Below are 14,569 nucleotides of genomic sequence, written 5' to 3' on the forward strand. Positions count from 1 at the left end.
AAATATTTGAATGATAGTTTGGTTCATTGAAGTAGATCATGTTATTTGGATCATTTTCCCCTGGAATGCAAATTTTACCAGAAACCTAACCAAAAAAACTTGTATTTTACCCCCAGAAAGGAATGAAATATTTGAATGATAGTTTGGTTCATTGAAGTAGATCATGTTATTTGGATCATGAGATGCTGTTGTATTGCTATTGAGAAAATGTCCTGTGACTCACTTTGGCAGATGACTCCAGCATCTTCTTGGTGCCCACAGTCATGGAATCCCCATACATTTGATGAACAGTTTGTGAGTGTAGATTCATTTCCACGGCACTGAACATCATCCAACCATATTTGTCCAGAACCTTGTCCGAAATAAGCATAGCTCTTTGCCTCTATGACATTCCCACAGCCCAGTTCTCTACACACCACTGCCGCGTCTGTTGAATCCCACAGATCATCACACACCGTTCCCCAGGTTCCATTGTGAAGAACCTCCACTCTTCCAGAACAGAGGTTGGATCCATTCACCAACCTGACAGCTGTTTATCAGAAACAATAGAAAGATAGAAAAACATGCCATTAGATTTTTTTGATTGTTTGTTTGTAATTTTGATGAGGGAACGTTGTAATAATAGTGGAGTTTCATCCTCCCCAGTGTCTTTACCTCTGACTCCTGGCCGTGAGGCAGTCGTGTTCAATGTGGCTGTCACTGGAGAAAAAAACAAACACAAAAATACACAACATTATATTTTGCTGATAATGTTTGCATGTCAGACTGATTGCAGTGCTTCAAGTTTGTTCATTTCAATCAAATGTTTAAGGCAGTTTTAGAGCTTGTGAGAAAATCAGATCTGGTTCTAATTCAAAGGTGTATAATTACCTGTCCGTGGTGCTGTGCTAGTTTGTGCCTGGCCTATCACAGAAGAAGAGAGATAATCAAAGTTTATTACTGTTCGAGAATAGATTTCTTTATTTGTGTGATCCTCCCCACAGTGAAAGTGATATTCAAATGGATGGTAAACAAGAAATTGATTTTTTAATTCTCTATACCATTTGCAGTTAACATGCTAAGAAAGTCGACCACAAAGATGCCATGCCATAAGTGAGGCAGTACCTTTGCAAATTGGAACAAAATTCAGTGTCTTGCATTGAGATCAGGCTAATTCATTTAGCTAATGCCACCAGCTGGGGAAAAGTTACAAAGATACAAATGAAGCTAAATGTACTTATAGCCTTTGATTGACTTTTCCTAGAGTCACCACTGGGGGTGCTAGGACCGAACAAACCTACTAAACAGTAATGCGTGCATGCTGTTGGCAGTGTTGCCGGGTCCATGGTTTTCTCTTGGAATTTGAATACTTTAACATTATTGCCGCGGGTTGGAGCAACCCCAATAACGTGATATTTATCCCCTGGAATGCAAAATTTACCAGAAACCTTACCAAAAAAACTTTTATTTTACCCCCAGATTGGGCTAGATTTGAGCTTGTTTTAACAATTTGGGCAGTTTTGTTGTGAAAATCTGGCAACCCTGGCTGTTGGCGAACTTGACCCGTAATTGAGGAATAAATGGTACATAATTGGAAAATTTTGTTGTGCCGTTTGAAACGTACAAATAGGAATGAAATCTTCGAATGATAGTTTGGTTCATTAAAGTAGATCATGTTATTTGGATCGTGAGATGGTGTTGTATTGCTATTGAGAAAATGTCCTGTGACTCACTTTGGCAGATGACTCCAGCATCTTTTTGGTGCCCACAGTTATGGGATCCCCATCCATTTGATGAACAGTTTGTCAGTGTAGATTCATTTCCACGGCACTGTACATCATCCAACCATATTTGTCCAGAACCTTGTCCAAAATAAGCAGAGCGCTTTGCCTCTGTGACATTCCCACAGCCCAGTTCTCGACACACCACTGCCGCGTCTGTTGAATCCCACAGATCATCACACACTGTTCCCCAGGTTCCATTGTGGAGAACCTCCACTCTTCCAGAACAGAGGTTGAATCCATTCACCAACCTGACAGCTATTAGTCAGAAACAATAGAACGATAGAAGAACAGGTCATTAGATTTTTTTGATTGTTTGTTTGTAATTTTGATGAGGGAAAGTTGTAATAATAGTGGAGTTTCATCCTCCCCAGTCTCTTTACCTCTGACTCCTGGCTGTGAGGCAGTCGTGTTCAATGTCGCTGTCACTGGAGAAAAAAACAAACACAAAAATACACAACATTATATTTTGATGATGATGTTTGCATGTCAGACTGATTGCAGTGCTTCAAGTTTGTTAATTTCAATCAAATGTTTAAGCCAGTTTTACAGCTTGTGAGAAAATCAGATCTGGTTCTAATTCAAAGGTGTAGAATTACCTGTCCATGGTGCTGCGCTAGTTTGTGCCTGGCCTATCACAGAAGAAGAGAGATAATCAAAGTTTATTACTGTTCGAGAATAGATTTCTTTATTTGTGTGATCTTCCCCACAGTGAAAGTGATATCCAAACGTTCGGTAAACAAGAAATTGATTTTTTTATTCTATTTATAATTTGCAGTTAACATGCTAAGAAAGTCGACCACAAAGATGCCATGCCAGAAGTAAGGCAGTACCTTTGCAAATTGGAACAAAATTCAGTGTCTTGCATTGAGGTCAGGCTAATTCATTTAGCTAATGCCACCAGCTGGGGAAAAGTTACAAAGATACAAATGAAGCGAAATGTACTCATAGCCTTTGATCGACTTTTCCTAGAGTCACCAATGGGGGTGCTAGGACCAAACAAACCTACTAAACAGTAATGCATGCATGCTGTTGGCAGTGTTGCCGGGTCCACGGTTTTCTCTTGGAATTTGAATACTTTAACATTATTGCCGCGGGTTGGAGCGACCCCAATAACGTGATATTTTTCCCCTGGAATGCAAATTTTACCAGAAACCTAACCAAAAAAACTTGTATTTTACCCCCAGATTGGGCTAGTTTTGGGCTTGTTTTGTGTAGCGATTTGTTGAGTTTTGTTGTGAAAATCTGGCAACCCTGGCTGTTGTGGAGCTTGACCCCATAATTGAGGAATAAATGGTACATAATTGGAAAATTTTGTTGTGCCGTTTGAAACGTAAAAAAAAGGAATGAAATATTTGAATGATAGTTTGGTTCATTGAAGTAGATCATGTTATTTGGATCATTTTCCCCTGGAATGCAAATTTTACCAGAAACCTAACCAAAAAAACTTGTATTTTACCCCCAGAAAGGAATGAAATATTTGAATGATAGTTTGGTTCATTGAAGTAGATCATGTTATTTGGATCATGAGATGCTGTTGTATTGCTATTGAGAAAATGTCCTGTGACTCACTTTGGCAGATGACTCCAGCATCTTCTTGGTGCCCACAGTCATGGAATCCCCATACATTTGATGAACAGTTTGTGAGTGTAGATTCATTTCCACGGCACTGAACATCATCCAACCATATTTGTCCAGAACCTTGTCCGAAATAAGCATAGCTCTTTGCCTCTATGACATTCCCACAGCCCAGTTCTCTACACACCACTGCCGCGTCTGTTGAATCCCACAGATCATCACACACCGTTCCCCAGGTTCCATTGTGAAGAACCTCCACTCTTCCAGAACAGAGGTTGGATCCATTCACCAACCTGACAGCTGTTTATCAGAAACAATAGAAAGATAGAAAAACATGCCATTAGATTTTTTTGATTGTTTGTTTGTAATTTTGATGAGGGAACGTTGTAATAATAGTGGAGTTTCATCCTCCCCAGTGTCTTTACCTCTGACTCCTGGCCGTGAGGCAGTCGTGTTCAATGTGGCTGTCACTGGAGAAAAAAACAAACACAAAAATACACAACATTATATTTTGCTGATAATGTTTGCATGTCAGACTGATTGCAGTGCTTCAAGTTTGTTCATTTCAATCAAATGTTTAAGGCAGTTTTAGAGCTTGTGAGAAAATCAGATCTGGTTCTAATTCAAAGGTGTATAATTACCTGTCCGTGGTGCTGTGCTAGTTTGTGCCTGGCCTATCACAGAAGAAGAGAGATAATCAAAGTTTATTACTGTTCGAGAATAGATTTCTTTATTTGTGTGATCCTCCCCACAGTGAAAGTGATATTCAAATGGATGGTAAACAAGAAATTGATTTTTTAATTCTCTATACCATTTGCAGTTAACATGCTAAGAAAGTCGACCACAAAGATGCCATGCCATAAGTGAGGCAGTACCTTTGCAAATTGGAACAAAATTCAGTGTCTTGCATTGAGATCAGGCTAATTCATTTAGCTAATGCCACCAGCTGGGGAAAAGTTACAAAGATACAAATGAAGCTAAATGTACTTATAGCCTTTGATTGACTTTTCCTAGAGTCACCACTGGGGGTGCTAGGACCAAACAAACCTACTAAACAGTAATGCATGCATGCTGTTGGCAGTGTTGCCGGGTCCATGGTTTTCTCTTGGAATTTGAATACTTTAACATTATTTCTGCGGGTTGGAGCGACCCCAAAAACGTAATATTTACCCATGGAATGCAAATTTTACCAGAAACCTAACCAAAAAAATCTTGTATTTTACCCCCAGATTGGGCTAGTTTTGGGCTTGTTTTGTGTAGCGATTTGGTGAGTTTTGTTGTGAAAATCTGGCAACCCTGGCTGTTGTGGAGCTTGACCCTATAATTGAGGAATAAATGGTACATAATTGGAAAATTTTGTTGTGCCGTTTGAAATGTTGAAAAGGAATGAAATCTTCAAATGATAGTTTGGTTCATTAATGTAGATCATGTTATTTGGACCATGATACGGCAGCCATATTACCCTGGAGCCCAAGACCGGTTTCCCACTGAAGCTAAGCAAGGCTGAGCCTGGTCAGTACCTGGATGGGAGACCTCCTGAGAAAACTAGGTTGCTGCTGGAAGAGGTGCTAGTGAGGCCAGCAGGGGGTGCTCACCCTGTGGTCTGTGTGGGGCCTAGCGCCCCAGTGTAGTGATGGGGACACTATACTGTCAACAAGCACCGTCCTTCGGATGAGACGTTAAACCGAGGTCCTGATTCTCTGTGGTCAGTAAAAATACCAGGAAGTCTTTCGAAAAGAGTAGAGGTGTGACCTCGACATCCTGGCTAAATTCGCCCATTGGCCTCTGACCATCATGGCCTCCTAACAATCCCCATATCCACAGATTGGCTTCATCACTATGTCTCCTCTCCACCAGTAAGCTGGTGTGTGGTGGGCGTTCTGGCGCAATATGGCTGCCGTCGCATCATCAAGGTGGATGCTGCACACTGTTTGCATGTCAGACTGATTGCAGTGCTTCAAGTTTGTTCATTTCAATCAAATGTTTAAGGCAGTTTTTGAGCTTGTGAGAAAATCAGATCTGGTTCTAATTCAGATGTGTATAATTACCTGTCCGTGGTGCTGTGCTAGTTTGTGCCTGGCCTATCACAGAAGAAGAGAGATAATCAAAGTTTATTACTGTTCGAGAATGGATTTCTTTATTTGTGTGATCTTCCCCACAGTGAAAGTGATATCCAAGTGGATGGTAAACAAGAAATAGATTTTTTTATTCTATATATAATTTGCAGTTAACATGCTAAGAAAGTCGACCGCAAACATGCCATGCCAGAAGTGAGGCAGTACCTGTGCAAATTGGAACAAAATTCAGTGTCTTGCATTGAGATCAGGCTAATTCATTTAGCTAATGCCACCAGCTGGGGAAAAGTTACAAAGTTACAAATGAAGCTAAATGTACTCATAGCCTTTCATCGACTTTTCCTAGAGTCACCACTGGGGGTGCTAGGACCGAACAAACCTACTAAACAGTAATGCGTGCATGCTGTTGGCAGTGTTGCCGGGTCCATGGTTTTCTCTTGGAATTTGAATACTTTAACATTATTGCCGCGGGTTGGAGCAACCCCAATAACGTGATATTTATCCCCTGGAATGCAAAATTTACCAGAAACCTTACCAAAAAAACTTTTATTTTACCCCCAGATTGGGCTAGATTTGAGCTTGTTTTAACAATTTGGGCAGTTTTGTTGTGAAAATCTGGCAACCCTGGCTGTTGGCGAACTTGACCCGTAATTGAGGAATAAATGGTACATAATTGGAAAATTTTGTTGTGCCGTTTGAAACGTACAAATAGGAATGAAATCTTCGAATGATAGTTTGGTTCATTAAAGTAGATCATGTTATTTGGATCGTGAGATGGTGTTGTATTGCTATTGAGAAAATGTCCTGTGACTCACTTTGGCAGATGACTCCAGCATCTTTTTGGTGCCCACAGTTATGGGATCCCCATCCATTTGATGAACAGTTTGTCAGTGTAGATTCATTTCCACGGCACTGTACATCATCCAACCATATTTGTCCAGAACCTTGTCCAAAATAAGCAGAGCGCTTTGCCTCTGTGACATTCCCACAGCCCAGTTCTCGACACACCACTGCCGCGTCTGTTGAATCCCACAGATCATCACACACTGTTCCCCAGGTTCCATTGTGGAGAACCTCCACTCTTCCAGAACAGAGGTTGAATCCATTCACCAACCTGACAGCTATTAGTCAGAAACAATAGAACGATAGAAGAACAGGTCATTAGATTTTTTTGATTGTTTGTTTGTAATTTTGATGAGGGAAAGTTGTAATAATAGTGGAGTTTCATCCTCCCCAGTCTCTTTACCTCTGACTCCTGGCTGTGAGGCAGTCGTGTTCAATGTCGCTGTCACTGGAGAAAAAAACAAACACAAAAATACACAACATTATATTTTGATGATGATGTTTGCATGTCAGACTGATTGCAGTGCTTCAAGTTTGTTAATTTCAATCAAATGTTTAAGCCAGTTTTACAGCTTGTGAGAAAATCAGATCTGGTTCTAATTCAAAGGTGTAGAATTACCTGTCCATGGTGCTGCGCTAGTTTGTGCCTGGCCTATCACAGAAGAAGAGAGATAATCAAAGTTTATTACTGTTCGAGAATAGATTTCTTTATTTGTGTGATCTTCCCCACAGTGAAAGTGATATCCAAACGTTCGGTAAACAAGAAATTGATTTTTTTATTCTATTTATAATTTGCAGTTAACATGCTAAGAAAGTCGACCACAAAGATGCCATGCCAGAAGTAAGGCAGTACCTTTGCAAATTGGAACAAAATTCAGTGTCTTGCATTGAGGTCAGGCTAATTCATTTAGCTAATGCCACCAGCTGGGGAAAAGTTACAAAGATACAAATGAAGCGAAATGTACTCATAGCCTTTGATCGACTTTTCCTAGAGTCACCAATGGGGGTGCTAGGACCAAACAAACCTACTAAACAGTAATGCATGCATGCTGTTGGCAGTGTTGCCGGGTCCACGGTTTTCTCTTGGAATTTGAATACTTTAACATTATTGCCGCGGGTTGGAGCGACCCCAATAACGTGATATTTTTCCCCTGGAATGCAAATTTTACCAGAAACCTAACCAAAAAAACTTGTATTTTACCCCCAGATTGGGCTAGTTTTGGGCTTGTTTTGTGTAGCGATTTGTTGAGTTTTGTTGTGAAAATCTGGCAACCCTGGCTGTTGTGGAGCTTGACCCCATAATTGAGGAATAAATGGTACATAATTGGAAAATTTTGTTGTGCCGTTTGAAACGTAAAAAAAAGGAATGAAATATTTGAATGATAGTTTGGTTCATTGAAGTAGATCATGTTATTTGGATCATTTTCCCCTGGAATGCAAATTTTACCAGAAACCTAACCAAAAAAACTTGTATTTTACCCCCAGAAAGGAATGAAATATTTGAATGATAGTTTGGTTCATTGAAGTAGATCATGTTATTTGGATCATGAGATGCTGTTGTATTGCTATTGAGAAAATGTCCTGTGACTCACTTTGGCAGATGACTCCAGCATCTTCTTGGTGCCCACAGTCATGGAATCCCCATACATTTGATGAACAGTTTGTGAGTGTAGATTCATTTCCACGGCACTGAACATCATCCAACCATATTTGTCCAGAACCTTGTCCGAAATAAGCATAGCTCTTTGCCTCTATGACATTCCCACAGCCCAGTTCTCTACACACCACTGCCGCGTCTGTTGAATCCCACAGATCATCACACACCGTTCCCCAGGTTCCATTGTGAAGAACCTCCACTCTTCCAGAACAGAGGTTGGATCCATTCACCAACCTGACAGCTGTTTATCAGAAACAATAGAAAGATAGAAAAACATGCCATTAGATTTTTTTGATTGTTTGTTTGTAATTTTGATGAGGGAACGTTGTAATAATAGTGGAGTTTCATCCTCCCCAGTGTCTTTACCTCTGACTCCTGGCCGTGAGGCAGTCGTGTTCAATGTGGCTGTCACTGGAGAAAAAAACAAACACAAAAATACACAACATTATATTTTGCTGATAATGTTTGCATGTCAGACTGATTGCAGTGCTTCAAGTTTGTTCATTTCAATCAAATGTTTAAGGCAGTTTTAGAGCTTGTGAGAAAATCAGATCTGGTTCTAATTCAAAGGTGTATAATTACCTGTCCGTGGTGCTGTGCTAGTTTGTGCCTGGCCTATCACAGAAGAAGAGAGATAATCAAAGTTTATTACTGTTCGAGAATAGATTTCTTTATTTGTGTGATCCTCCCCACAGTGAAAGTGATATTCAAATGGATGGTAAACAAGAAATTGATTTTTTAATTCTCTATACCATTTGCAGTTAACATGCTAAGAAAGTCGACCACAAAGATGCCATGCCATAAGTGAGGCAGTACCTTTGCAAATTGGAACAAAATTCAGTGTCTTGCATTGAGATCAGGCTAATTCATTTAGCTAATGCCACCAGCTGGGGAAAAGTTACAAAGATACAAATGAAGCTAAATGTACTTATAGCCTTTGATTGACTTTTCCTAGAGTCACCACTGGGGGTGCTAGGACCAAACAAACCTACTAAACAGTAATGCATGCATGCTGTTGGCAGTGTTGCCGGGTCCATGGTTTTCTCTTGGAATTTGAATACTTTAACATTATTTCTGCGGGTTGGAGCGACCCCAAAAACGTAATATTTACCCATGGAATGCAAATTTTACCAGAAACCTAACCAAAAAAATCTTGTATTTTACCCCCAGATTGGGCTAGTTTTGGGCTTGTTTTGTGTAGCGATTTGGTGAGTTTTGTTGTGAAAATCTGGCAACCCTGGCTGTTGTGGAGCTTGACCCTATAATTGAGGAATAAATGGTACATAATTGGAAAATTTTGTTGTGCCGTTTGAAATGTTGAAAAGGAATGAAATCTTCAAATGATAGTTTGGTTCATTAATGTAGATCATGTTATTTGGACCATGATACGGCAGCCATATTACCCTGGAGCCCAAGACCGGTTTCCCACTGAAGCTAAGCAAGGCTGAGCCTGGTCAGTACCTGGATGGGAGACCTCCTGAGAAAACTAGGTTGCTGCTGGAAGAGGTGCTAGTGAGGCCAGCAGGGGGTGCTCACCCTGTGGTCTGTGTGGGGCCTAGCGCCCCAGTGTAGTGATGGGGACACTATACTGTCAACAAGCACCGTCCTTCGGATGAGACGTTAAACCGAGGTCCTGATTCTCTGTGGTCAGTAAAAATACCAGGAAGTCTTTCGAAAAGAGTAGAGGTGTGACCTCGACATCCTGGCTAAATTCGCCCATTGGCCTCTGACCATCATGGCCTCCTAACAATCCCCATATCCACAGATTGGCTTCATCACTATGTCTCCTCTCCACCAGTAAGCTGGTGTGTGGTGGGCGTTCTGGCGCAATATGGCTGCCGTCGCATCATCCAGGTGGATGCTGCACACTGTTTGCATGTCAGACTGATTGCAGTGCTTCAAGTTTGTTCATTTCAATCAAATGTTTAAGGCAGTTTTTGAGCTTGTGAGAAAATCAGATCTGGTTCTAATTCAGATGTGTATAATTACCTGTCCGTGGTGCTGTGCTAGTTTGTGCCTGGCCTATCACAGAAGAAGAGAGATAATCAAAGTTTATTACTGTTCGAGAATGGATTTCTTTATTTGTGTGATCTTCCCCACAGTGAAAGTGATATCCAAGTGGATGGTAAACAAGAAATAGATTTTTTTATTCTATATATAATTTGCAGTTAACATGCTAAGAAAGTCGACCGCAAACATGCCATGCCAGAAGTGAGGCAGTACCTGTGCAAATTGGAACAAAATTCAGTGTCTTGCATTGAGATCAGGCTAATTCATTTAGCTAATGCCACCAGCTGGGGAAAAGTTACAAAGTTACAAATGAAGCTAAATGTACTCATAGCCTTTCATCGACTTTTCCTAGAGTCACCACTGGGGGTGCTAGGACCGAACAAACCTACTAAACAGTAATGCGTGCATGCTGTTGGCAGTGTTGCCGGGTCCATGGTTTTCTCTTGGAATTTGAATACTTTAACATTATTGCCGCGGGTTGGAGCAACCCCAATAACGTGATATTTATCCCCTGGAATGCAAAATTTACCAGAAACCTTACCAAAAAAACTTTTATTTTACCCCCAGATTGGGCTAGATTTGAGCTTGTTTTAACAATTTGGGCAGTTTTGTTGTGAAAATCTGGCAACCCTGGCTGTTGGCGAACTTGACCCGTAATTGAGGAATAAATGGTACATAATTGGAAAATTTTGTTGTGCCGTTTGAAACGTACAAATAGGAATGAAATCTTCGAATGATAGTTTGGTTCATTAAAGTAGATCATGTTATTTGGATCGTGAGATGGTGTTGTATTGCTATTGAGAAAATGTCCTGTGACTCACTTTGGCAGATGACTCCAGCATCTTTTTGGTGCCCACAGTTATGGGATCCCCATCCATTTGATGAACAGTTTGTCAGTGTAGATTCATTTCCACGGCACTGTACATCATCCAACCATATTTGTCCAGAACCTTGTCCAAAATAAGCAGAGCGCTTTGCCTCTGTGACATTCCCACAGCCCAGTTCTCGACACACCACTGCCGCGTCTGTTGAATCCCACAGATCATCACACACTGTTCCCCAGGTTCCATTGTGGAGAACCTCCACTCTTCCAGAACAGAGGTTGAATCCATTCACCAACCTGACAGCTATTAGTCAGAAACAATAGAACGATAGAAGAACAGGTCATTAGATTTTTTTGATTGTTTGTTTGTAATTTTGATGAGGGAAAGTTGTAATAATAGTGGAGTTTCATCCTCCCCAGTCTCTTTACCTCTGACTCCTGGCTGTGAGGCAGTCGTGTTCAATGTCGCTGTCACTGGAGAAAAAAACAAACACAAAAATACACAACATTATATTTTGATGATGATGTTTGCATGTCAGACTGATTGCAGTGCTTCAAGTTTGTTAATTTCAATCAAATGTTTAAGCCAGTTTTACAGCTTGTGAGAAAATCAGATCTGGTTCTAATTCAAAGGTGTAGAATTACCTGTCCATGGTGCTGCGCTAGTTTGTGCCTGGCCTATCACAGAAGAAGAGAGATAATCAAAGTTTATTACTGTTCGAGAATAGATTTCTTTATTTGTGTGATCTTCCCCACAGTGAAAGTGATATCCAAACGTTCGGTAAACAAGAAATTGATTTTTTTATTCTATTTATAATTTGCAGTTAACATGCTAAGAAAGTCGACCACAAAGATGCCATGCCAGAAGTAAGGCAGTACCTTTGCAAATTGGAACAAAATTCAGTGTCTTGCATTGAGGTCAGGCTAATTCATTTAGCTAATGCCACCAGCTGGGGAAAAGTTACAAAGATACAAATGAAGCGAAATGTACTCATAGCCTTTGATCGACTTTTCCTAGAGTCACCAATGGGGGTGCTAGGACCAAACAAACCTACTAAACAGTAATGCATGCATGCTGTTGGCAGTGTTGCCGGGTCCACGGTTTTCTCTTGGAATTTGAATACTTTAACATTATTGCCGCGGGTTGGAGCGACCCCAATAACGTGATATTTTTCCCCTGGAATGCAAATTTTACCAGAAACCTAACCAAAAAAACTTGTATTTTACCCCCAGATTGGGCTAGTTTTGGGCTTGTTTTGTGTAGCGATTTGTTGAGTTTTGTTGTGAAAATCTGGCAACCCTGGCTGTTGTGGAGCTTGACCCCATAATTGAGGAATAAATGGTACATAATTGGAAAATTTTGTTGTGCCGTTTGAAACGTAAAAAAAAGGAATGAAATATTTGAATGATAGTTTGGTTCATTGAAGTAGATCATGTTATTTGGATCATTTTCCCCTGGAATGCAAATTTTACCAGAAACCTAACCAAAAAAACTTGTATTTTACCCCCAGAAAGGAATGAAATATTTGAATGATAGTTTGGTTCATTGAAGTAGATCATGTTATTTGGATCATGAGATGCTGTTGTATTGCTATTGAGAAAATGTCCTGTGACTCACTTTGGCAGATGACTCCAGCATCTTCTTGGTGCCCACAGTCATGGAATCCCCATACATTTGATGAACAGTTTGTGAGTGTAGATTCATTTCCACGGCACTGAACATCATCCAACCATATTTGTCCAGAACCTTGTCCGAAATAAGCATAGCTCTTTGCCTCTATGACATTCCCACAGCCCAGTTCTCTACACACCACTGCCGCGTCTGTTGAATCCCACAGATCATCACACACCGTTCCCCAGGTTCCATTGTGAAGAACCTCCACTCTTCCAGAACAGAGGTTGGATCCATTCACCAACCTGACAGCTGTTTATCAGAAACAATAGAAAGATAGAAAAACATGCCATTAGATTTTTTTGATTGTTTGTTTGTAATTTTGATGAGGGAACGTTGTAATAATAGTGGAGTTTCATCCTCCCCAGTGTCTTTACCTCTGACTCCTGGCCGTGAGGCAGTCGTGTTCAATGTGGCTGTCACTGGAGAAAAAAACAAACACAAAAATACACAACATTATATTTTGCTGATAATGTTTGCATGTCAGACTGATTGCAGTGCTTCAAGTTTGTTCATTTCAATCAAATGTTTAAGGCAGTTTTAGAGCTTGTGAGAAAATCAGATCTGGTTCTAATTCAAAGGTGTATAATTACCTGTCCGTGGTGCTGTGCTAGTTTGTGCCTGGCCTATCACAGAAGAAGAGAGATAATCAAAGTTTATTACTGTTCGAGAATAGATTTCTTTATTTGTGTGATCCTCCCCACAGTGAAAGTGATATTCAAATGGATGGTAAACAAGAAATTGATTTTTTAATTCTCTATACCATTTGCAGTTAACATGCTAAGAAAGTCGACCACAAAGATGCCATGCCATAAGTGAGGCAGTACCTTTGCAAATTGGAACAAAATTCAGTGTCTTGCATTGAGATCAGGCTAATTCATTTAGCTAATGCCACCAGCTGGGGAAAAGTTACAAAGATACAAATGAAGCTAAATGTACTTATAGCCTTTGATTGACTTTTCCTAGAGTCACCACTGGGGGTGCTAGGACCAAACAAACCTACTAAACAGTAATGCATGCATGCTGTTGGCAGTGTTGCCGGGTCCATGGTTTTCTCTTGGAATTTGAATACTTTAACATTATTTCTGCGGGTTGGAGCGACCCCAAAAACGTAATATTTACCCATGGAATGCAAATTTTACCAGAAACCTAACCAAAAAAATCTTGTATTTTACCCCCAGATTGGGCTAGTTTTGGGCTTGTTTTGTGTAGCGATTTGGTGAGTTTTGTTGTGAAAATCTGGCAACCCTGGCTGTTGTGGAGCTTGACCCTATAATTGAGGAATAAATGGTACATAATTGGAAAATTTTGTTGTGCCGTTTGAAATGTTGAAAAGGAATGAAATCTTCAAATGATAGTTTGGTTCATTAATGTAGATCATGTTATTTGGACCATGATACGGCAGCCATATTACCCTGGAGCCCAAGACCGGTTTCCCACTGAAGCTAAGCAAGGCTGAGCCTGGTCAGTACCTGGATGGGAGACCTCCTGAGAAAACTAGGTTGCTGCTGGAAGAGGTGCTAGTGAGGCCAGCAGGGGGTGCTCACCCTGTGGTCTGTGTGGGGCCTAGCGCCCCAGTGTAGTGATGGGGACACTATACTGTCAACAAGCACCGTCCTTCGGATGAGACGTTAAACCGAGGTCCTGATTCTCTGTGGTCAGTAAAAATACCAGGAAGTCTTTCGAAAAGAGTAGAGGTGTGACCTCGACATCCTGGCTAAATTCGCCCATTGGCCTCTGACCATCATGGCCTCCTAACAATCCCCATATCCACAGATTGGCTTCATCACTATGTCTCCTCTCCACCAGTAAGCTGGTGTGTGGTGGGCGTTCTGGCGCAATATGGCTGCCGTCGCATCATCAAGGTGGATGCTGCACACTGTTTGCATGTCAGACTGATTGCAGTGCTTCAAGTTTGTTCATTTCAATCAAATGTTTAAGGCAGTTTTTGAGCTTGTGAGAAAATCAGATCTGGTTCTAATTCAGATGTGTATAATTACCTGTCCGTGGTGCTGTGCTAGTTTGTGCCTGGCCTATCACAGAAGAAGAGAGATAATCAAAGTTTATTACTGTTCGAGAATGGATTTCTTTATTTGTGTGATCTTCCCCACAGTGAAAGTGATATCCAAGTGGATGGTAAACAAGAAATAG

At 40.7% G+C, this 14,569-nt stretch overlaps 1 protein-coding gene across 1 annotated transcript in view; it reads right to left on the reverse strand.

The window, feature by feature from the left end:
- Window positions 1–14,569, reverse strand: part of LOC132099244 (deleted in malignant brain tumors 1 protein-like) — a 64,496-nt gene that overhangs the window by 32,140 nt on the left and 17,787 nt on the right. Inside the window, exons 18-28 of the mRNA XM_059505687.1 lie at window positions 12,365–12,670; window positions 11,176–11,220; window positions 10,745–11,050; window positions 8,280–8,324; window positions 7,849–8,154; window positions 6,229–6,534; window positions 3,333–3,638; window positions 2,144–2,188; window positions 1,713–2,018; window positions 655–699; window positions 224–529 (exon numbers count right to left, since the gene is read on the reverse strand). Of these exons, the coding sequence (XP_059361670.1) occupies window positions 224–529; window positions 655–699; window positions 1,713–2,018; window positions 2,144–2,188; window positions 3,333–3,638; window positions 6,229–6,534; window positions 7,849–8,154; window positions 8,280–8,324; window positions 10,745–11,050; window positions 11,176–11,220; window positions 12,365–12,670 (2,322 nt within the window). The remainder of the gene's footprint in view (window positions 1–223; window positions 530–654; window positions 700–1,712; window positions 2,019–2,143; window positions 2,189–3,332; window positions 3,639–6,228; window positions 6,535–7,848; window positions 8,155–8,279; window positions 8,325–10,744; window positions 11,051–11,175; window positions 11,221–12,364; window positions 12,671–14,569) is intronic.

Source organism: Carassius carassius, chromosome 22 (assembly GCF_963082965.1).
Source record: "Carassius carassius chromosome 22, fCarCar2.1, whole genome shotgun sequence".
Taxonomy (NCBI): Eukaryota; Metazoa; Chordata; class Actinopteri; order Cypriniformes; family Cyprinidae; genus Carassius; species Carassius carassius.